Below are 20481 nucleotides of genomic sequence, written 5' to 3' on the forward strand. Positions count from 1 at the left end.
AGAGAAGGAGGGAGGGAGGGTGAGAGAAAGCAGGCGTGTCCAGTCCACTCACTCACCATGCTCCGGGGATTAGCTATTTAAAGTGCAGTCGCTCCGCGCCACGGAAACCTTTCCATGCTGCCAATAGGGATGCACAGTTGAGTCTGAGCAGCGCTCCCAGGACACGTTTTAATGAGGGAAGCGACAAGAAAACGCAGATGAAGTGATCGGGGATAGTCGCGTTGCAGCTGGGAAGTTATCAAGATTATCCATTTTCCGCTGTCTTCAAGTCTACAAGTTTATAGCACCAGGTGAGTCATTTAAAAGGCCATTAAACTTATTTAAACGTCACTTAAAAAAAGGTATTTATAAGACTGCTGCTAAATAATACTTTGACATGTAGGTAAGTGTAAACCTCTCCTGTCAAAAAAGATCAAGGGTTGCTGTTTTGGTTTTGGAGCAGGTGTGCCATTGGAGGAGTCCCTGATCGTGATACGCTGAGAGCATTTTGTGGGCTACTGTTTGTTTGTGAAGCCCACTTCACGTCACGCCTTTTCTGCACGCACGCACGTACGCCACCTATATTATTATTATTATTATTATTATTATTATTATTATTATTCTCTTGAACTGTCCAGTCTGCCAGTTAAATTGGCATCACTGATTGGGCAGAATAACGCCATTTATGAGCAACTAAAAACATATGAAAAAATGATCATCTTCGGGCTTTGCTTTAAACTTGAATGAGCAGATAAATAGGCTACTGTTTCCACTTCATTAGTTTAATCGCGGAGAAAGAGAACAGATAATTGATGTACATCTGCTCTAGATGAAAGCTCAGATTAGCCTGTCTGGTGCAGCTTCTCATTCAACCTTCCCCCCCGCCCCCACCGCACGCGCGCAGAGGCTTCCACATCATGCACGCGCATCTAATAGTAGAATGTGAAATTGTAAACTGAATGTGCATTGGTTAGCCAAACATGACAAAACTAGTGGTGAAAAGAAGTAGTTTCTTATAAACCCCAGTGTATAAATACCCAACTGCAGGTTAGGGACTGTACCAAAATTATTAGAGGGGGTCAGATAAGGGGGAGGATATTATTTTTCTTTTTACTAAAAATAGGATAGTCTGGCTTTTTAGGGAGGAGTAGAGGAGGGTCTTTTATATTTGTCATGTTATTTCAGCCTTCCTTTGCAATGTAATTAATAATTACATGGAAAAGACAAGTTACGGAGGACAACAGTTCTGTATCTGCTTTAGGATCTTATTCATGTGTATGATGGTGGCACACATTTAGACAGATATTTTATTAAGAAATTAAGGTTTAAATTGAGGTACACAATTAAAAAAGTTATACCAATTAAACACTGTTATGTTATTTTTTTTACATGCTGTAAGGTACAGTGTTGCAGCATTAGAGCAGCAAGAGGAGTGTACAAAGTGAAAAAATAAGGTTCAGCCTCCCTCAGCATCAGATACAGTCCCTAAAAGTCCTGCAAAGTACAGAAGTATTATCAGTAATTGTACTTTTAGCACCAAAATGTCTCTTTTGTTATATAGTGTTGTGTTATATATATATATATATATATATATATATATATATATATATATATATATATATATATATATATATATACATAGATGCATAAACATTTAAACTGCATTTTAATTATGTACAGTAACTGGTCAAGGTGAAGCTAATTTTAACTACTTTGTAAACTCTTTATCAGATAGTAAAACAAACAACATTTGCCTCTGAAATGCAGTGTAGATGTATACAGTAGCATAAAATGGAATTATATTATTATTACTATTTACAGTAAGCACAGTAGTTGAGTAATGTACTGACATTATTGGATCTGTATGCTGTATGAGAGCGCTATAGAAACACCTTAAGACCTTCTTTATCCACCGGCTGTGACGAATATGAAGGAAATAGGATTGTATACTGCTATTAATGGACACACACACATTTGTGCAGGTATCCATGCACAGAGTAGTGTTTGCGTCATCCAGCTTGGCAGGCCTGTGTGAGGCTTTGTGTTGCGGGCAGTGACACAAGACTGCACTTTTTTTTCATAAAACCTTGGGGACTGACCGGAGGAGGGGGAGCTCAGTGGAAATGTGGAGCTGTGGGAAAACTGTGATCACATTACTATATGCATATGTGCTCTGCTGCTTGCTTTAACATTGTTTACAAAGCAGATAAGGGGCTGAGTGTGGACTGGTAAGGTGGTTTGCAGAGAGAAACGTTTGACTGATGTTTTAGAAATCGAAAATATGTAGGGATCACACTCAGCAAACCTGTTTAAGACGCTTAACTCTCCCACAGATTTTCTTGTACATGCACACATGCACAAACATGCACTCAGAATTATAAAAACGTCATGCCAAAAGCCACTTGCTAATGTTTTCCTGGAAGGATTGCGCAATTCTCAGCTCCATCAGTGAGCCCTCACTGGTTGAGCAAGTCAAACCGCATTATTCAGGTAGCAGCTAACTGCTGAGAGAAAAACAGAGGTCACTTCCACTTCTTTTCTCACTTATTAGATTTTCATTCTTTACATACCTCATATCTATTTCTTCTACTTCCTCTGCCTTTCCTTATCTACCCCTCTTCTCTGTGGTCAATGTGGGTACTGTCTCTGTGCTTTCAGAGTGTGTGTGTGTGTGTGTGTGTGTGTGTGTGTGTGTGTGTGTGTGTGTGTGTTTTTTTTTGTGTGTGTGTGTGTGTGTGTGTGTGTGTGTGTGTGTGTGTGTGTGTGTGTGTGTGTGTGTGTGTGTGTGTGTGTGTGTGTGTGTGTGTGTGTGTGTGTGCCATCTGAGGTTGTTTTTCTCCTCAAGGCTCCCAGGCTGCTGTTTGCTGCCAGACCCCCACTGCCAATCATAGCCAAAACTCCTCACTACTGGCCAAGGCCTTAATATTGTGTGTGTTTGCGTGTGTGGAACTGCTTTGCACATGCTTGCGGAATTATTAATACACAAAGAATTTATTGTAGAATAAAACTAGGTGGGGAAAAACAGTCAATACTGCCCATTCACTTTCCTTGACAATGTGTGCTATACTGTGCATTCTCATTTCACAGGCAGAACCTCTAAATTGACCAATCCAAATGGATTCACTGTCTGTAAATGAGATAGGATTCCACAGCCACACCTGTGTAAAAATGAGAAGGGGGTGCATTAGATGGTTAAGAAATAGAGGAGAAAAGAAATAGTTTTTTCTGCTTGAATTTAATCAAAAAAAGAGAGACTGAAGATATAGAGTTTTCCCTTGGCTGACACATGCCTCCCCTGTGGCTCATCTGTAATGTGCTACAGCAGCTCTTTGAATCTGTGCGTATGTGTGAGCTGTCACGTCTCCATGAATCTGCCACACTGAGTCGAGCAGCATGAGGAATCAGCAGTAAACAGTGAAAAAAAGGAAAAAGATGTCAGCCGAACACAGTTCTCCTTTATGTTGCAATCACAGTTTACTGTTTGTCATCAGATATGGGGCTTAGTGCTTTATCACACTAATGGGTTTTCTCATCAGACTGAAGTAGACAGTTAGTTTCAGACGCTGTCTCTCTTTGTGGTAATTTATAGTCATTTAGCATCTTTCTAATTGGTTTGGGTCTCTTTTTGTTAATTTTTATTGTTTCTTATTGGTAGATTCAAGTCTTTTTGCAATAATTTTGTAACTCTTTGTGGTCATCTTGCAACTCTGTCGGCTGATCATGTAAACTTTATACATAAAAGTTTAGGTAATTTGCAGCAGAAACATGAAAGCTATTATTAAGCGGACTCTTCTTTTTACCCCAATGCACAATTACAATAGAAACTGTCGCAATCCATCACCTCTCTCTGCTCCATTTCACCTGACCTATTTCTTAACCCGATTAGACTAAAATAAATACCCTTTTTTTCACTCAGTCTAAGTAAATACAGCTCAGTCCTGGCGTGTGGCCCTGGCTTTATCTTATCATTCACAGAGAGAGGGACAATTCTCGAGGAAATTATGAATTTGACTGACTTGTTGCTGAGTGAATCAGATCTGATCTAGGTCCAGAACCCCCTCAATGGAAAGCACAATTGCTGACTGAGAGAAAAGTTCAGAAACAATTTTTTAGAGTTCTTCAAATGAAAACAACAGCTTCCCCTTCAATTGAGACATGCACCTGTCTGCCCGTTAGTCATAACTTGCATACATCAGACGACCTCTATGCAGTCTGTTTGGTTGTCAGGACAGGGCTTAATAACTCCCCTGGCTGCCGTAGCCCATTAACGTCCCTTTCCAGGATTAGACAGCATTGAGGATGATGCTGGCACTGTAAATACTGACTGGTTGGCTGGGATTCAACAATATTATCAGCTTACGTTAGGATATCATGGCATTGAAGTGCTGGATCATAATTCCATTAAACTGTGAACTGGTGATGAGCTGTCAGCAGGCACTCAGACATACTGTTATTGTGATCGGGCAGCTTAAATGGAAGCTATAGGAGAAGTGTGCATCCTGGAAAAATGTGTTTAACATACCTTTTTTATTTAAATATTTATGGTTTTATTTTTTAAGTATTAGCATACTTTTTACTTTATATTTCGGAAAGATTCTCACTGTTGCAGTTTGTGTGGCTTTGTTCATTAAATAGTTTTTATTTGTCTATTTTTGATTTTTCTATCACCTCTCCTCTTATATTTATGTCTCTGTTCACTCCCCTCTCTCTACAGACACCTCTGCCATGGGTGTGAAGATGCTGCAGTGTTTTCCTTTCTACAGACGCTGTAAAGAGCGCTGCAAGAGCAGGCAGTGCCCCCCAGCTGCAAGTGGGGAGCAGCTACACAGTAAGAAAGTCAAACTTAAGACCAAATAAACAGCCATTTCATGATAGTGGGCCCTGATAAAGCCTGAATATACCCTATCTGTACTTTCCACCCCTCAGTTCCCATTGAGGAGATGAAGCCCCGTCTGTGCTCCACGACATCCTGCGGTAGCGACAGCGAAGCAGCAGGAAGCCTGAGTCGGGGCTCGCAGATATATTTCTCCACCAAGGCCAGGCTGTCTTTTAGACACCAGCTGGACAGCAACATCAACGCAGTGGACACCACTTACTAAGGAGGACGGAGTGCTGCAGAAGAGATAAATGGACTCCTGTATCTAGGTTTTCCCTGGCCCATTCATGCTTGGACCCTGTGGTGCAGATGTGGGAGCCTGATAGCTAAGCAAGTGCATCTATCGTCACCTTTTAGATTTGATCAACAGTAGTTGTGCACTGCCACAGTTTGCAATACAGCCCCTCCTTGCTCACTCGCTGCCCACCAAGAACTCTCGATGATTAATCAGATTCAACAAGAGGCGGGGGAAATAAGACTGAGACAGACTTGGTTTTCAATCTCTGTGCATTAACATTTCATAAGACTAAACTCTAAACTGCGTGGACCCAATACCCAACCGGACACGATACTGATGAGAGAAGACCACATAAGAGACATGTTTACAGCATCCACAACCGAAAGTGCATTACTTTTTACACTTTTTTCCTTTTGATTTTTTAATTTGCTGTTGAGATAAGAGAGCGTTTCATCAAGCAGGATGAGGGAGTATGATGATTAATAGCTCTGTCTTAACCTCATCAACCATCACGAGTGATGGGATCCTATTTCTAAACTTACTGTTGACAGTTCTTATAAACAAGGTTTACTTTCTAATCCTGCTCTGTGACAAAACAAAGAAACACTAAAAAACAGAGGGGGGTGCTCAGCAGCTGTTTTTTTGCCTCTAGGTACTCTTGAGAAAGCATAAAGCAAACAGCAGCTCAGCAGAATGTATTTCTGTTAAGTATTTTGTCAGTCATGTTTGGCTTCAGCTTCTTCTGGCTTATTTCTTTATTTTTTATCAACTAAAAAAACCGTCTTTGCTGCATTTGATAATACATTTTTACTTTTTTTTTAACAAATCTTAGCTAAAGACCTTTAAAGCTTTAGTGCGTAACTTTTTTATATTAATGAGCGTCCGTTACATTCAAGCCATTGCCAAATGAGTGGATACAAAGCTAATTAAGAATTTAAGCTCCACAAAACTCTATTTCTCATTATGGCTGTGTTCCGAATATTGTGTCGTCCGGCGACTTTCCCGGGAAGAAGATAATTACCTCTTCTGAAGAGTCCATGTTTTTTTAAATCCTCCGTGTCCTCCTTGACTACTAGCAACTGCGAGGAGGAGGGGTGAGGGTGGTGCGAGATCACGGAAGGCTGTCAAAACGCGCAACAGTTTTGTTGTCATTACTTAGTTACAATTCCTCATGGGGGAAGACAGAAACTACGCACTATAGCTTTAAGGATGAACAGGATTCTGTATTTGCCTACAATGAGCAGATATGAATGTAATCGCTGATACTATATAACTGAAAACCTGATGAAATTTCAAAATTCGTCCTTTGATGCGAAAATCAGTTATTCAAATCTACAGTACATCAAAAGTATCTTTATTCTTTACTAACAACAACTAAAAAAGGTACATTCAAAATGTCTCCTGTGTTTTTGTTGAATGTGTGAATGAAGTTTTGCAGAATTAAAATATGATTATGATGAATGATTAACATAATTTCTTCACATGGTATGTATCATTTCTTAACCAAGACACGGACAATGGATCTTGTTGACAACATTTATTAGAGAAAGTTGTTCACGGATATAAAAAAAAAAACACAGTCTATTGATAAACTTCTTCCAAACCTGCGACCACTGTCATCACTGCATGTTTTTGGGTTTAGAGATGACGCCATCCGGATAACGATTCTTAAATCGAGCCACGACATCAGGATCCAAGAGATGAATGCCATCAAGCTGGTTTCCAAGAGTTACCCTAGAAGTGGAGGAGGAAAAAAAAAGGTCAATCAGTACATGTAAAGCAGTAACTTGGCCTTTAAATTAAAGCGTGATGGTGTGTTACCAGTTGGGCTGGACGTTGTGGGGTCGACCGAAAAGCTCAATTTTCCTGGTGCCGGGCGAGAGTCTCTCTATCATACCGTAGATCTCATCTGGTTTGTGACTGGTGGAGCGGACCTGGAAGAGAGCGTTTGGAATGCAATGAAGATGCAATCTGTATCATATCTGAAGCAACTTTTTCAGGCTGTAGAAAATCATAAATACAATAAGTAGGACAGAAGATATAATCATTTACCTCGGCCACAATGACGTCGCAGTCCAAACCTCTGTTGAATCCCTGAGGGTTTCCTTTTACACCCACCTGAAGTAAAACAAGAGAAATATTTTAGACATTTATCTGACACACCTTTGGAGGCACATTTACAAAAAATGAGCCTGTAGCAGCTCGGCATATTGCTTCAAAACACCTTCTAGTAGGGTGGCCTCTCTAACTACCAAGAATGAACGTTAAAAAAAGAATCCTGGAGGCAAAATTCTTCGAGCTTGGAGCTTAGCAGTTACATGCAGGCTCATGCTGTATAGGACAGAGACAGATATATATTACACAGTAGGAAGACGCACAAGAGGACAAACATACCAGACAGTGCTCCTTCCCGTGGTTCAGCCAATGGCCTGTCCTTCCTGTGCGGATGATTCTTTGAAGCTGGTTTGTTTTCACCCAAATTATTTCATCAACTCGATCATAGCTAGCAGATGATAATAAATACACATAAAAAAAGCAGCACATATATAAGAAACTGAATGGTGTCCTACCAAAGTGATGACTTGATGGTAGTGCATGCACAGAAGAAAGGACTTACCCCCAAAGACTGAGACACTCTCTGCCCAACTCCATAGCCCTGTAAGAAGAGAAATTGGGCACATGATAAGTTTGAACAGACAAAACTATATCTGGATGTGCAGAACTAGGACCCTGCCTTCTCATAATAAACCATGCAGGTTCAACCTGTATAAAAATGTTTGCTGGCTAGGTATTGTTAAATAGGATAAATCCCACTTACTGCTACTTAATTTAACTGAGAAAGATTGAGCTTTTTAGGGGGGCTGTCAGGCTATCACTTCAAAACAAAGAGAAGAATACTGTACAGAAAATGGAAAACAAATTCTAGTATACATCGAATGTATATATTTGGTTGCAGGGGTAAAAGCCCAAGCTGAAGAAACGTTTTTTTAAAGGTTTGTCACAGAAAAAGAAAATCAGAGACAAGGAAACTCGAGCGCCCAGGTAAGTTACCTTCCGGTGACCCAGAGGAAGAGGAAGCCATCATCTTGCAGGATGGGGATGTTGAGTTTTCTCATCTCGTCGTCAGTCAGTGTACCATAGGGTAGCTCCATGTGGATGTCCCACGGAGGGTCGGCCATCACCACCGCAAACTTACCGAGGATGGACACGTCCAAGTAGCGGATATCGCAGCAGATCCACTGCAAAGAAACACACAACCTCTGTAAATTTCATAACCCACCAAAAATGTACAGCATCCATCGGTCTGTCACTGGTAGGACGCCATCTTCTTTCCTCACCACTCCTCTCTCCCAGCCTCACCTGTGAGGGGAACAGTTTGCCCACGTTGCTGTCGGCGTCCCCCGCACAGAGGCCGAGCTCTGTGGTCCCGGCCTGGGGCCCCAGCAGGCCCCCCTCGGCCTCTGGAGGGCTGTCGATCTCATAGTGGACGTATTTGCAGGTGTCCATGTGGAAACACGTGTTAAGGAAGGAGCAGTCACCGAGGCTCTCGTCCGTGTGCTTGTTAATGATGCGACTAAATGAGAGAGAGAAAAAAAAACATTTTTGTGCAATGTCATTTTATTTTAACTTCAGGTTTGAACAAAACCCCACAAATTAAAACCACAAAAAACATCTTCTACAGCACAAAAGTTAAAATACAGGAAGGGAAATACACATATATTTACCCTATCAGTCAAGTTTATTAAATCAGAAATTTGCACCCTGTATCCTTAGACCAGTGTCCATGTTTTTGAATTGTGGCCCCTTAAAACCAAGTCTACTTGTGACCCCTTAAATACAGTTTCATTACTTTCCAGTGTTTAATTTCAAACATGTGCCTGAAGGGATAGACTTCTACAACATTTCACAAGGAAACATCAATTATTATAGAAAAGTGTATGTAGCAGAATCTGTTTTTTAACTCATTATTCATCTTATCTTATTTATTTTGAGATTTCTTTGGTGGTTCCCGATCCTTTTCCATTAGATTAAAATGATGGGCTAGTCAGTGTTTTGCCAGAACATTGTCATAATGTGGTATTTTTGATAGTAGTGATATTTTAAACTTGATTATAGTGACCTCTACAGAACCATGGGAGTATTTCTCTTTTTGAAATATTTGTTTTTAGGACATTTTATGCCTTTATTGTTTGGTTGATAATTAAGATATGAAAGGAAGAGAGAGGAAAGACAGATGAGGTGAACATGAACCGGTGGCACTGCAGTTCATAGTCTGGGCCCTCACCCCTCAGCCACCAGGGTGACCCCAGCCCAGTGGATTTATAAACACTGAACTGCAATGGAAATTATCATTTATCTGAATTAATTAAAAATCTGTTGAAGTTGTGAAGTGACTGAAATATTTGTTTTCATCATGTGGGGTGACATAAACACAAAAAAACTGTATGCTGAGGAACACTGACCGGAAGTGTAACTTGGTGCACGGCAGCGGTGTGTCCCCAGAGCGCACACACTCCTCTTTGGTCCCGTGGTCGCAGAACTCTTGGACCTGAGCTCGGCCGCGAGACCGGAACTTTTCCACGATGGACTGTTCCTTAGCTGTGCTGGCATTAAGCAGCTCCAGAATCTCTCGGCTCACCTGGACATAAATAACATTATATTCCATATCAGTAATCACACCTCCAAACTATCCTGCTTAGCTTTCGTGTAGCTGAAAATGTAACTGGTTCCAATAATTCTGAGTGCAGTAAGGGACAAGAGGAGATATTGGTCAGTCTCCTCATCCTTCCTACCTTCTTGCTCTGCTGCTCTTTAGTGGACTGTTGGTTCAGGAGGCTCTCTATCTCCATGTCCAAATGGGACGACTGGCTTTTACTGCTCTTTCCCTTCTTATCAGCCCCGCTCCCCGATGCTGAAGGCCCTGCCAGCTGTGAGGAGGAAGCCGGCGTCACAGAGGTGAAGGAAGAGAGCGGAGGAGAAGCAGGGCTCTGAAGTGAGGGTGAGAAGCCTGGAGCTCTTTTGTGGTGGGTTTGATCTTCTGCTTTTCTCTTGACTCCAGCCCGTTGGGCTCCAGCCACAGAACCGATCATGGCCCATAGTTTTGTATGGTCCACTGCTACCACGATTGAGGGGGAAGTAGTAGAAGAAGAGGCTGATGTGGGCTGCCGGACCTCGATGAGTTCCTGAGCAGAGAATTTTAGCAGCAGACTCTGGATGCATCCATGACTGACAGCTGTCTCAGACTGTGAACGAGAATCAAATGGAAGAAAAATAAATTAAAAGTAGAAATATGTGTATTTATTTTTGTATGTAATTACGCTACAGCCGAGCTCAACATATTTTTACTTTCCTCTATAAAACTTGTGTACTATTTGCCAAAAGCATTTCTGTGCTTAGAGACAAAGACTCACACTGAGTTCACTTGTGATGGCAAGGGAGTCCGTTGGCATTGAAAGACTCAGATCAGAGAGATACCCCAGCAGCCTCTTCTCTAGTTCGGGGTCTGGTGGTTTTTCTGTCTCCTCTTGAGGGGGGAGCGGAGCTGACGGAGCCGGGCTGTCACTCCTGGCTGTGGAACCCTCTGTACTGCTTCCGCCATCTGACCGAGAGGAGACAACAGAGGTTAACGCCATCATGGTGTAAAAGCTTTTTTGACAACTGATTGTTTTTAATTTCTTACCCAAAAATGCCAGAAAGTACTGGTCCCAGCTTCTCAAATGTTTTACCAAATGAATATTCACTGTTTTTCTTAGTCTTCTATGATAGTAAATTGAATATCTTAGTGTTTCGGACTGTTCGTTAAACAAAATAAGTTAAAAGTACAGCTGTATGTGTTGAGTAAACATTCCCAATATAAACTAGGCAATTTCAAGACATCACTGTGGCCTTGTGTAACAATCCATGGGCAATTGTCTTCATACTTCACAATTTATAGATTTATTTAATCGGGTAAATATTCTGTTGGTTATCGTTATTTGCTGCCCTGCGGGTAGCTGCTCTCTGGTCTGAATGTAACGTTATAGGCCTACCAGAGGACTGTTGTGCTGGGTCTTTCCGCCGCCGCTGCAGCCTCTCCCGCAGAGAGTCCAGCTGCTTCTTGTGCGCCTGAATGTTGCTCCACGTGTCCGACATGACGAACTGGAATCAACAGCAATAAGTTACCAACACCGACACCGGTTACACTGAACAGTACTTTGACAAAAGTTGAACACGGTCAGCTTTGTTGGGAGCGATAACATGTATGGTCCAAGGCGAAAAAGTATCGGACCAGCAACTTGCATGAGAAACGTTCCGGCTGACTGCTGATGACGAACAATCCTGGTGGTTACATCATCTGAAATAGATAAATAATCATACATTAATCGGCCTGTACTGAAAGCTGTATTTTAGCAACGAAAAATGAGTCAATGAAAAATATCTGTTCACTTGTGAAGAGGTTCTTTGTCGGATTCATTTTGGCTACGGACCACTCCAACTTCCGGTGTCTCTGAAATTAAAAGTCAGTTTCCTCTGTGCTAAAAAACATTGCATTCGTACTATTGTAGTAAAGACATGTTTTCTGTCACCATAGTAACATTATAAACTTAAATGTAATACTCATCTCGTAACTTTGTGCATGTTGATCCACTACAGTGGCTGCTCCTTCCGGTACTAGGCTGTTGCTGGTTGCTGCCGTGAGCTAACGCAAAGATGGCGGAAGACGAGAAGAGTGGTGAGCCTGCGAAAGAGAAAGACGAACTGCAAATTATGAAGGTACTTGTTCTTAATTATATCACACGAATATTTAAATACACCAAATGTACGACCCTTAGTGTTTTGTTGACTTCTCACGAGGTCAGTGTCTTGTGTTCTCTACATTTGCTCGCTGGACATCTTCTTACCGACTCGTTACTATAACAACTGGCTGCAACTATCATGCTAACAAACCCTATTTAGTATTGAGCCTTCATGTCTGATACTGTGTTAGGTGTGTGAGGCATGGTGAGAGGGCCATATTCCTCATTCTATGGGTAGAATGGCTCTACAATTACCCCATTAACCCGTCACATGTATGATTTTTTATATGCATGCTTAGCTTGCATCCACTTCTTGCTGAGTCACCATATTCTCCGTGCTCCTGACTTAATGCACCAATGATGGACACTAGAGATGCACGGATATGTTCTCTTAATTTAGTACAAGGTTTCATAGCTAAATCACCCTTAATCAATAATCTTACATTATTTTTAAACACCAGTAGCACAAACGCAGGTCCACAGATTGCTACTTTATATATATATATTTTTTAGAAATACCTTTATACATTTATGTTTTATAATTGGTAGTTTTATTCTCTTACTGATTTGACAGTTTTTTTTAAAGGTCACTCCAGCATTTTAGTATTGCACAAAATAAAGCTGGACAAAAGCTTTGATATCATGACTTTTAGACCCAAACATGGGTCAAGCGCCTAAAACACTGGATCCTACAATTCCCACAGTGCAACTCAATTTTTCTTTCATGAGACCCTCAGGTTAATGGCCACTTATCATCATGCTCCCAATTTGTAAAGCTATATATATATATATATATATATATATACACATTTAGAATGTATTGATTATTGCACTCTTATTGAATTGGCTATTAAATTGAAGGTATAATGTATACGAAAGTTGTCAACAAACCAAACAAAAAAACAACCACAATAATTTTACTGTTTCAGATTTGACAGTTTTATTACTCTACTTGCTACTAGATCACAAAAGTTATATGTGCATCTCTAATGGACAATGCTCGTCCCAGTTTTTTCACCAAGTCAGTGTTGCACGACAGGCAGATTTTGCTATGAGAACTGTGCCTTTGGTCTATTTTTAACTTTTGTTAGGAATTCACAATATTGTTTTTCTTTAATCCCCCCTCTCTACCCTCCCATTACAGGAGCTCGTGGATGAACTGTATAATTTCAGAGATTGCTATTTTGAGACTCACAGTGTGGAGGAAGCTGGGAGGAAACAAAGCGATGTCGCACAGGAGAGTGAAAAGACACTGAAGAGGCTAGAGGAGACAGAAGGTGAGAGTGCCACAATTGCACAACAGAACTTCAGTCTTAAATTTGCAGAATATATACTAACTGTATCTTTGTTTACGATTCACCACAGATCATTTTAAACACAAAGCAGAGTTTCTGCTGCAGAAGGGCAGGTGTCTAAACGTGGCTCCAGACTTCAGCACCGTAGCAGAAGAGTGCCTTTCACGCGCTGTAAAGCTGGAGCCTGGCTTGGTCGAGGGCTGGAACACATTGGGGGAGCAGTACTGGAAAAAAGGAGACCTGACCGGTGCCAAGAACTGCTTCACTGGAGCCTTGCAACAGGTACATTAAGGACAGAAAGAGCAGCAACATGGCATCATGACTTTGCATAAACATACACACCACTTTCCTAAAGCCAAATGGCGAGTTATCTGTACGCATTTTGAGCTTTCCGTGTATGTCTACGCTGTATACACTGGATGTAAACATACACAATGCCACGTGGCGTCTTATCGCGAGAACGTGCTGTACTATCGCGAGAACGTGTAAAAAAAAAATATATATCCTGTCCTCTTGGCTTTCCACATAAGAGCCAGAATTAAAGTACCACGTACCTCTATATGCAACACATAAGGTATTGTGATAGTGTGCTTCAGTTAGAAATTTGGCATTATTTGTTTTGATGGATTAAAAATGCAACCTGTATGTTAACATTTCTGGCACTTTATGTTAAGAGAAACTGTCACATAACTACTACTCAAACACATAACACTACTCCTGTGGGAATTTCTTTTATATCTCTCCATGCTAGGTTTCACTTATCAACTCAGGTTGACTGTCTTCTGCGTTATCTTTTACATCTGTAGAGCAAGAACAAAGTGTCTCTACGCAACCTGTCTATGGTGCTGAGACAGCTGCCGCCGGCGGACAGCAACGCACAACATGGCAAGCAGGTGATGGAGAGTGTGGACATGGCCCGACAAGCTGTCCAGCTGGACGTCACCGATGGGACGTCTTGGTGTGAGTAGAGCGTCTGGGTACTTAGTAAGCAGAGGAGAAGTGTTAAAGGAAAGTTATAACAGGGATTGTACAAATGATGTGCTGTCCTAAAATTGTATTTCATGTTTTTACAGACATCCTGGGAAATGCTTATGTGTCCCTGTTTTTTACCTGTGGACAGAATCCACAGTTGTCTCAACAAGCTCTAACTGCCTATGCACAATCTGTGAGTACTGAGCATTGAACATGTTGGTTAAAATCTATCCGCACTAATTGCACTAATATTTTACTCCTTTCTTTCTCATATGTAGGAAAAAGTAGACAGAGCTGCCTCTTGTTACCCGGAGCTGCATTTCAACCGAGCCACTCTGTTCCAGTACGAGGAGATGTACGGGTCTGCTCTCGGCGGCTACAGCCGAGCCGCGGCACTCGACCCGGGCTGGGAGGAGCCTCCAGAGAGAGAGAAGCAGCTGCTGGAGTATCTGGGGAAAGTCACAGAACTCATACAGAACAAGGTATGGAGTGCAAGTTCTTAAAGCATGAGGTGACTTCTTCAAATGTCTTGTTTCATCAGATCAACAGTCCAAAACCCAAAGACATTTAGATAATTAGGCGACTGGCTATTCAATTTATCATCATTTCAGCTTTAGCATGGAGTTGCTTTAATTCTTAACAACAAAACCTCAGTTTAAGAATGGTATATATTGTGAAAATGTCAACGATTCCCACTTTGAAACATGAAACAAAATCCTAAGAAAATAATAAGAATTCAAATAATGGATCAAATTGCATTAAGATGAAAAGGAAATGTCCAATTAAATGAAAGAAGCTGAAGGAAATGTTTTCTAGGAAAACAAATATAACACCTGAACTTGTTTAATAGAGATAAATATGTCCTACGAGGCATCACTTCCTTTTTATTTTTGGTTTTTGTTGACATAAATATTGTCATCAAGATGACAAAGATTTCATGGTTCACAACAAGGTGGCAGCAAAGCACAGGCATAGCTTTTGTTTTGCTCCTAACCTTCAGTCTTTCCATATCTTCAGGGGAAGGTGAAGGCGCGCCGGTTAAGGACGATGCTCTCTAACCTCAACACGTCAGCGTTGGGTCCCTGCGCCTCCCCTCAGTTCCGTTCCCCAACAGGCCGTGTCGGCAGCCTGGAGCCTCGAACTCTTTCCTCCCTCACGCACGGTCACAACGCTGGAGTTGCCGCCCTGGGCAAGGTGGTTTTCAGTCTGGCCTCTGAGGGTCGCATGGCTTTGTGAGTGCAGCTTATTTTATCATTAATGGCTCACATTGTCCAGATGCTTTTTGGTTCAGTCTCAGTGTGATAGAGCAGAAAAAAACGTAATTTTTGGTGTGGTGGTGTAAAATCTTGCACTTTTTTCCCTCCAGTACGTTTGGTATGGTGGACAGTGAGGAGTCCTGTATAGTGGTGATGGTATACAACACAGCGGATAGCTGGGGCGTCCTGATAGGAGACACTGTAGTCATTCCTGAACCTCAGGTCAAACGACACAGTATAACACATAAAGATAAGGTCAGTGTTTAATGTGTGCAGTTCAAAATGTATAGAATGATGGTTCTCTAAATTTTCTAACCTTCACATTTCCTCTGTCCGGCAGGTGTTTGATTTCAGAAGTATACGAGTGGACTCTCCTCTGCTCCTCATTGTCAACGGCAAGAAACAAAACGTCCAAAGTCAGATTGCTGCCTCGGTCAGCTACAAGCCGCAGAGCGAATGAGCTGAACAAGCAACAGGGAAATACATTAAGAGGACCAATTTTTTCTGGATTTTAAAGAAGAGTTTGGATAAATATGGAAGTTTGAAGTTTCCAAAGTTTGTGCCTGTTTGGTGTTTGTAAATAGAGGTTACCCTGTTACTTTGTTGTTAGATAGACAATTTTGTTTATATTTATAAATATTTGTTTTTTTTTGTTGTGGAGACAACACAGTTCTTTTTTGTAAATTAATGAACCTGTGATGATGGCAATGTGATGTCAGATTTAATTGTGACTTAAGTTTACCCTGAAAAAAAACATTTTATGTTAAACATTTTGTTTGCGTGGTGTCTTAAAACAGCAAAGGGCCACCAGAGGTCCTCATTAAATGTCGTTTGAAATGTACGATAGTGTAATTCCTTTTTCACACCAGACATTTTGACTTATTATAGAAGGAAAAGCACAGGTATTACTAATAACATTAATGATGGCTCTGTTCTATTCAACTGTCCCAGTAAGCCAGTGAGCCAGCATGCACAACATCAGGACCCTGAAACTGAAGCAGCTAAATGGATTATTAGTATTTACACCTGTGTTTTTCCTACTGTGAAATGTCTTCTGTGAAAGGGGCCTATTGATCAGAGGTTTCATTACTCATACAATAGTTAAAATCTCTGTACGAAAGACATTCTTGCGGTCTGGGTTGACCACTTTACTAGCTGCTTCGGTTGTTTGTTATCCAGGTCTAGACTTCAGGGGGTCTTCTACTTCCAATCAACAACCAGCCAATTGCTCAGTTTTATCCCAGATTGCCCAAATTCTTCACACAGTTCGCATGACAGACCACCTACTGTTATTCAGTCAACGTGTACTGTATCAGTAAAGGAAAATGTATAATTGATTTTTGTTCACTATAAAAGTCAAGCATTTTTGGACCAAAATAATCCATTGTCTTTGTTTAGGTTAGAGTTAGACTAACCCCCTTTTCCCAACTGCCTAAACTTCTTAGTTTTCAAAAATTAATCACACAAAACTGATGAAAGGAACATAATGGAGTCTTCCTGATTACATTAAGTCCTTCAATGAGTCTGTTTTTGACTAGAAACAGGCAAAGCTTCAACTATCCTATTTTCTGTAAAGTGGACACAATCTACACACTAAAAGAAAACTGTAAGGCAGTGCTCTTTGTAAACTGATTTTATGTGTATTTACATTACAAGTACTTCTTAACACAAATGCTTAGGTAGAGACCAGGACTAAAAGCTGGTTTTCATGCCTAGTTTAAAATTAAAATAAATTACAATAAATACTTCAAAAATGTACTCAAAGCAAACCCTGCTAACTAAATTAACACTAAAACATTAGAACGCTTTGTTAACATACATAAATAAATATATTTAAGTTAATGTGCTACAGTCAGATTATGAAACCTGTTACTGTCTCAGTGCTTCTTCATGAAGGGCCGGCCTCTCTCCTTGGCAGGGGAGCTGAACTGGAAGAAAGTCTTGGCTCCTTCAGCCTCCAGGCAGGAGAAGAATCTGCTGTCCCCCTCGTGGCCCACGGAGAGGAACTGGGGGCTTCTCTGGGGAGTTCCCTGCCGAGCCACCCCTGTGTGACACGCAGGGGGTTGACGGATGTCTCTTATTGTTATACTGAGTAAAATTCCCTCACATAGACAATCAGCTCATTACTCCTACTGTCCTTAATTGTTAATGATCACTTCTTGACAAACCCCCTACAGCTATGTCTTCCTTTGTGCCATTTAACATAATTCTCTCTCTGCTTCCTTCCTGTTCTCATTAATCAGTGTGGGCACAGTGTGACAACTGATTTAATAAAAGCATTCAAGTTTATTTCTTTACCTGCCAAACATTGATTTTGGAAGCAACTGAGTTTGTACTACTGATTTTTAATCTGTAGCCTAAATATTCTATGTATTTGTTTGATTTGTTATTCAGTCTATGAAATATCAAAATGCCCTCAAGATTCCTGAACGTAAAGACCAAGGTGAAGTCCTCACATTGCAACAGTCCAGAATTCAAACGTACTCAACTTACACTAACCAGCATTGGCTCAATGAATTACTTAAACAATTAACGGATTATAAAAATTGTTGGCAAATAATTATTTAGATTCATATTTTAACTCTTTCATAAATACTACTTTTTCATGACATCTGACCTTCAAACATGGTTAGCAAGTAACTGTTCAACGGTTTTTCCCTATCTTAAAAAAACAAGTGCACTGCGAAATTATATATATATATATATATATATATATATATATATATATTTCTTATTCATGATTTTCCCCAGAGCAAATTTTAAACACTTTCCAGAAGTGTATATGGAAGGACAGAATTTGTGGCCTGATCATTGATAAACTCCTACAATCTACATCCCCCTCTCATTGTGAAATATCAATTAATCACCTGCACAAAAACACCAAGCATCTCTTATTTAAATAGTGTACCTTTTAACGTTAACATTAATCTAAGTTCAAACTGTTATTCTTACCGGTGTTAAAATCGTGATGTACTGGTTGTGGCAGCACGTCTCTGTCTCCAACACCCACCACCATGTTGCGCAGCCTCAGTGAGTCGTACAGCCCCTGTAGTTTCTGGTACTGCCTGTTTCTCTCCATCAGCCTCTCGGACACCTCGCTGTACTTCCTTTTATAGTCCTCCATCACCTGAAGAAAACAAGATTTTATATATTTCTATATAGTCTTCTGAACTTAGAGGTTTCAAACTTTCTAAATCAAGTGGCAACTAAAATCAGAGTTATGGGTTCTATGCTTATTTCTTTATCATCTACAGTCAAGAAAGATGGAAAAAAATCACCATGGAGTTACTCCTGTCACTTTCCTTCTAAGGCCCGTTGTACAATCATATCTTGGGTGTAACACATTACAGTAAGCACAGCATTTCTTGGAGAGTCAGAGGACATGCTTTGGCTATTTTTAACTTAGGGGTCAATTTCAATGTGACATTATGGATCTGTACTTAAGAATTGTGGTTTACTTTCTTCATGGAGGTGATTTCCCCCCTTATGCCGTTGAGCTCCAGTTCTCTGCTCTGGTTCTGCTGGGTCAGCACCTTGTCCATCTGCTTCAGCTGTGCCTCAGCACGTGACAGACTGTACTCTTGATACATATGCTCCTGATGGACCTGTTTACAAAGACCAACAAGCTAGGTGTTTTACAGGAAAAAAGAAAACAACCAGACTGACACAGGCAGACATTTCAAGACTTGCAGATACAGAGCTACATTATTGTTATATGCATACAAACAGAAAGATATTTGACCTGATAGCTCCAGAAGGCCAGAGCACGGGCACTGATGTCAAGAACAACGTCTGGTCGCAGGCCTGCCAGCACCATGGCTTTGTACTCCTCAGAAGGCGACAGCTCCGTCCTCACAATGTCCAGCTTCCCAGACAACGCAGAAGAGCAGGCCGGGCAGATGGCGGGGGAGCGGCTGAACTCACCGGACCCATGTTGATCACAGAAAACATGTGAGCAAGCTGTGACCCAGGCGAAGCCGCTCAGCTTAGTCCGGCACTTTGGGAAGTTACATAGTAGTATGTCGTCGCAGAGAGCCATGGCCACGACTGTGGAAAGTACAGTAACATTTTAGTAATGGAGATCAGCTAGTCAAGTCATTAACTGAAGGTTCTATAAAGCAATTACATATGTTTTGAGTTTAAAAGACCATAAAAATATCAAGGTAAAGCTAATAAAATATCCATTTGGGAAAAAATATTATTTCATTTATTTTCTTAGCAGTGCCAAGCCTGTGTGTGGGATTACCACACATCACAGGCTCCTGAACATCAAATTCTAGGAGGTTTCAAGAGTCCAAGGTCCTATTTGGTGAAATTTGGGAACTTAAAAATCACCAGGTGTGGGGTAACAATTTCTAATAGCTTTTGCTGTTTAATGAATTGCTAGAATTTTCCTTTCCTATAATTTTGATTGGAGAAATAAAGAATAACATACTGAGCAAACTCTGCATTTCAGTCGAGTTTAATCATTTAACACTTTCTGCTCAGTTTTAATTTTGACTACCTATCTAGCTATATCAAATTATCAATTACAAAAATACTTGATAAGGAAATATTAAATACACAAAATATAACAACACTGCTGTATGAAAAAGTATTTAACGTTAGCTTAGCAACGTTTAGGTTACATAGCTAGCTAGCTATCTAGCTACGTAACCTAAACGTTGCTAGCTAGCTAGCAACTGCCATTCCATAGATATATGCTGCCATTCGATGTTAGCATTAGCAGGTTAGCGGGTAATGTTAAAGTGATGAGCTCCCAGGCTAAATTGTTATGTCCGCTTTCTGTTCAACGGCTTCTATTAAAAATAAAACTATGCTGACTGACTCGCGTTATATTTTCTGTTAAACTTAAATGGATACTTTAACTGGATATTTAAGTTAATTTCAGGAGACACCAACCTACCAGTTAACGGCAACGTTAGCTCTTCACTCGGATCGTCAGGTGACGCTAAATTAATACTGTAATCTGATTGGTTGATTGCAGGTCTCAAGGGTAACATCTGAAAACATAACCTACTTTAGATTATTTAAAAATTAATCTACAAAAATAAAATACTACATTTGACACATATTTAGGACAAAGATA

General features: G+C 40.6%; 3 protein-coding genes and 1 long non-coding RNA gene across 5 annotated transcripts; 2 read left to right on the plus strand and 2 right to left on the minus strand.

The window, feature by feature from the left end:
- Positions 1-75: 75 nt before the first annotated feature.
- LOC120572703 lies at positions 76-6561 on the plus strand. The gene is made up of 3 exons (XR_005641475.1): positions 76-290; positions 4694-4807; positions 4906-6561. It is a non-coding gene; the product is annotated as an uncharacterized LOC120572703 (long non-coding RNA).
- Positions 6562-6615: 54 nt separating this feature from the next.
- On the minus strand, positions 6616-11587 carry mettl3 (methyltransferase like 3). Of its 2 annotated transcripts, XM_039822058.1 has the most exons (13): positions 11520-11587; positions 11373-11427; positions 11123-11231; positions 10505-10692; positions 9887-10336; positions 9557-9732; positions 8454-8667; positions 8145-8332; positions 7711-7749; positions 7488-7596; positions 7146-7211; positions 6915-7027; positions 6616-6827 (listed from the first exon to the last, which is right to left on the minus strand). In XM_039822058.1, the coding sequence occupies exons 3-13, from the start codon at positions 11223-11225 to the stop codon at positions 6713-6715; spliced, it is 1761 nt and encodes a 586-aa protein (XP_039677992.1). In that variant the 5' UTR covers positions 11226-11231; positions 11373-11427; positions 11520-11587; the 3' UTR covers positions 6616-6712. The 2 variants fall into 2 exon arrangements, with proteins under 2 accessions (XP_039677992.1, XP_039677991.1); XM_039822057.1 differs by lacking the exons at positions 11373-11427; positions 11520-11587 and having other exon boundaries at positions 11123-11355.
- ttc5 (tetratricopeptide repeat domain 5) lies at positions 11487-16769 on the plus strand. The gene is made up of 10 exons (XM_039822059.1): positions 11487-11592; positions 11727-11846; positions 13014-13146; positions 13235-13446; positions 13971-14124; positions 14238-14329; positions 14415-14618; positions 15154-15368; positions 15503-15647; positions 15733-16769. The coding sequence occupies exons 2-10, from the start codon at positions 11784-11786 to the stop codon at positions 15850-15852; spliced, it is 1338 nt and encodes a 445-aa protein (XP_039677993.1). The 5' UTR covers positions 11487-11592; positions 11727-11783; the 3' UTR covers positions 15853-16769.
- Positions 16770-17067: 298 nt separating this feature from the next.
- On the minus strand, positions 17068-20372 carry LOC120572700 (E3 ubiquitin-protein ligase CCNB1IP1). The gene is made up of 5 exons (XM_039822060.1): positions 20299-20372; positions 19135-19439; positions 18851-18997; positions 18345-18519; positions 17068-17436 (listed from the first exon to the last, which is right to left on the minus strand). The coding sequence occupies exons 2-5, from the start codon at positions 19429-19431 to the stop codon at positions 17270-17272; spliced, it is 786 nt and encodes a 261-aa protein (XP_039677994.1). The 5' UTR covers positions 19432-19439; positions 20299-20372; the 3' UTR covers positions 17068-17269.
- Positions 20373-20481: the final 109 nt, after the last annotated feature.

The sequence above is a fragment of the Perca fluviatilis genome, chromosome 14 (assembly GCF_010015445.1).
Source record: "Perca fluviatilis chromosome 14, GENO_Pfluv_1.0, whole genome shotgun sequence".
In the NCBI taxonomy this organism is placed as follows: domain Eukaryota; kingdom Metazoa; phylum Chordata; class Actinopteri; order Perciformes; family Percidae; genus Perca; species Perca fluviatilis.

Excerpts from the sequence above, each read along its gene's own strand:
- mettl3 (XM_039822058.1), bottom strand. The coding sequence starts at position 11,225 with ATGTCGGACACGTGGAGCAACATTCAGGCGCACAAGAAGCAGCTGGAC. Across the intron at positions 8,333-8,453 it reads GCAAACTGTTCCCCTCACAG|TGGATCTGCTGCGATATCCG; the intron begins GTGAGGCTGGGA and ends GTTTCTTTGCAG. Across the intron at positions 7,597-7,710 it reads GAGTGTCTCAGTCTTTGGGG|CTATGATCGAGTTGATGAAA; the intron begins GTAAGTCCTTTC and ends ATCATCTGCTAG.
- ttc5 (XM_039822059.1), top strand. The coding sequence starts at position 11,784 with ATGGCGGAAGACGAGAAGAGTGGTGAGCCTGCGAAAGAGAAAGACGAA. Across the intron at positions 11,847-13,013 it reads ACGAACTGCAAATTATGAAG|GAGCTCGTGGATGAACTGTA; the intron begins GTACTTGTTCTT and ends CTCCCATTACAG. Across the intron at positions 14,125-14,237 it reads CACCGATGGGACGTCTTGGT|ACATCCTGGGAAATGCTTAT; the intron begins GTGAGTAGAGCG and ends ATGTTTTTACAG.
- LOC120572700 (XM_039822060.1), bottom strand. The coding sequence starts at position 19,431 with ATGGCTCTCTGCGACGACATACTACTATGTAACTTCCCAAAGTGCCGG. Across the intron at positions 18,998-19,134 it reads TGGCCTTCTGGAGCTATCAG|GTCCATCAGGAGCATATGTA; the intron begins GTCAAATATCTT and ends CTTTGTAAACAG. Across the intron at positions 17,437-18,344 it reads ACATCACGATTTTAACACCG|GGGTGGCTCGGCAGGGAACT; the intron begins GTAAGAATAACA and ends CGTGTCACACAG.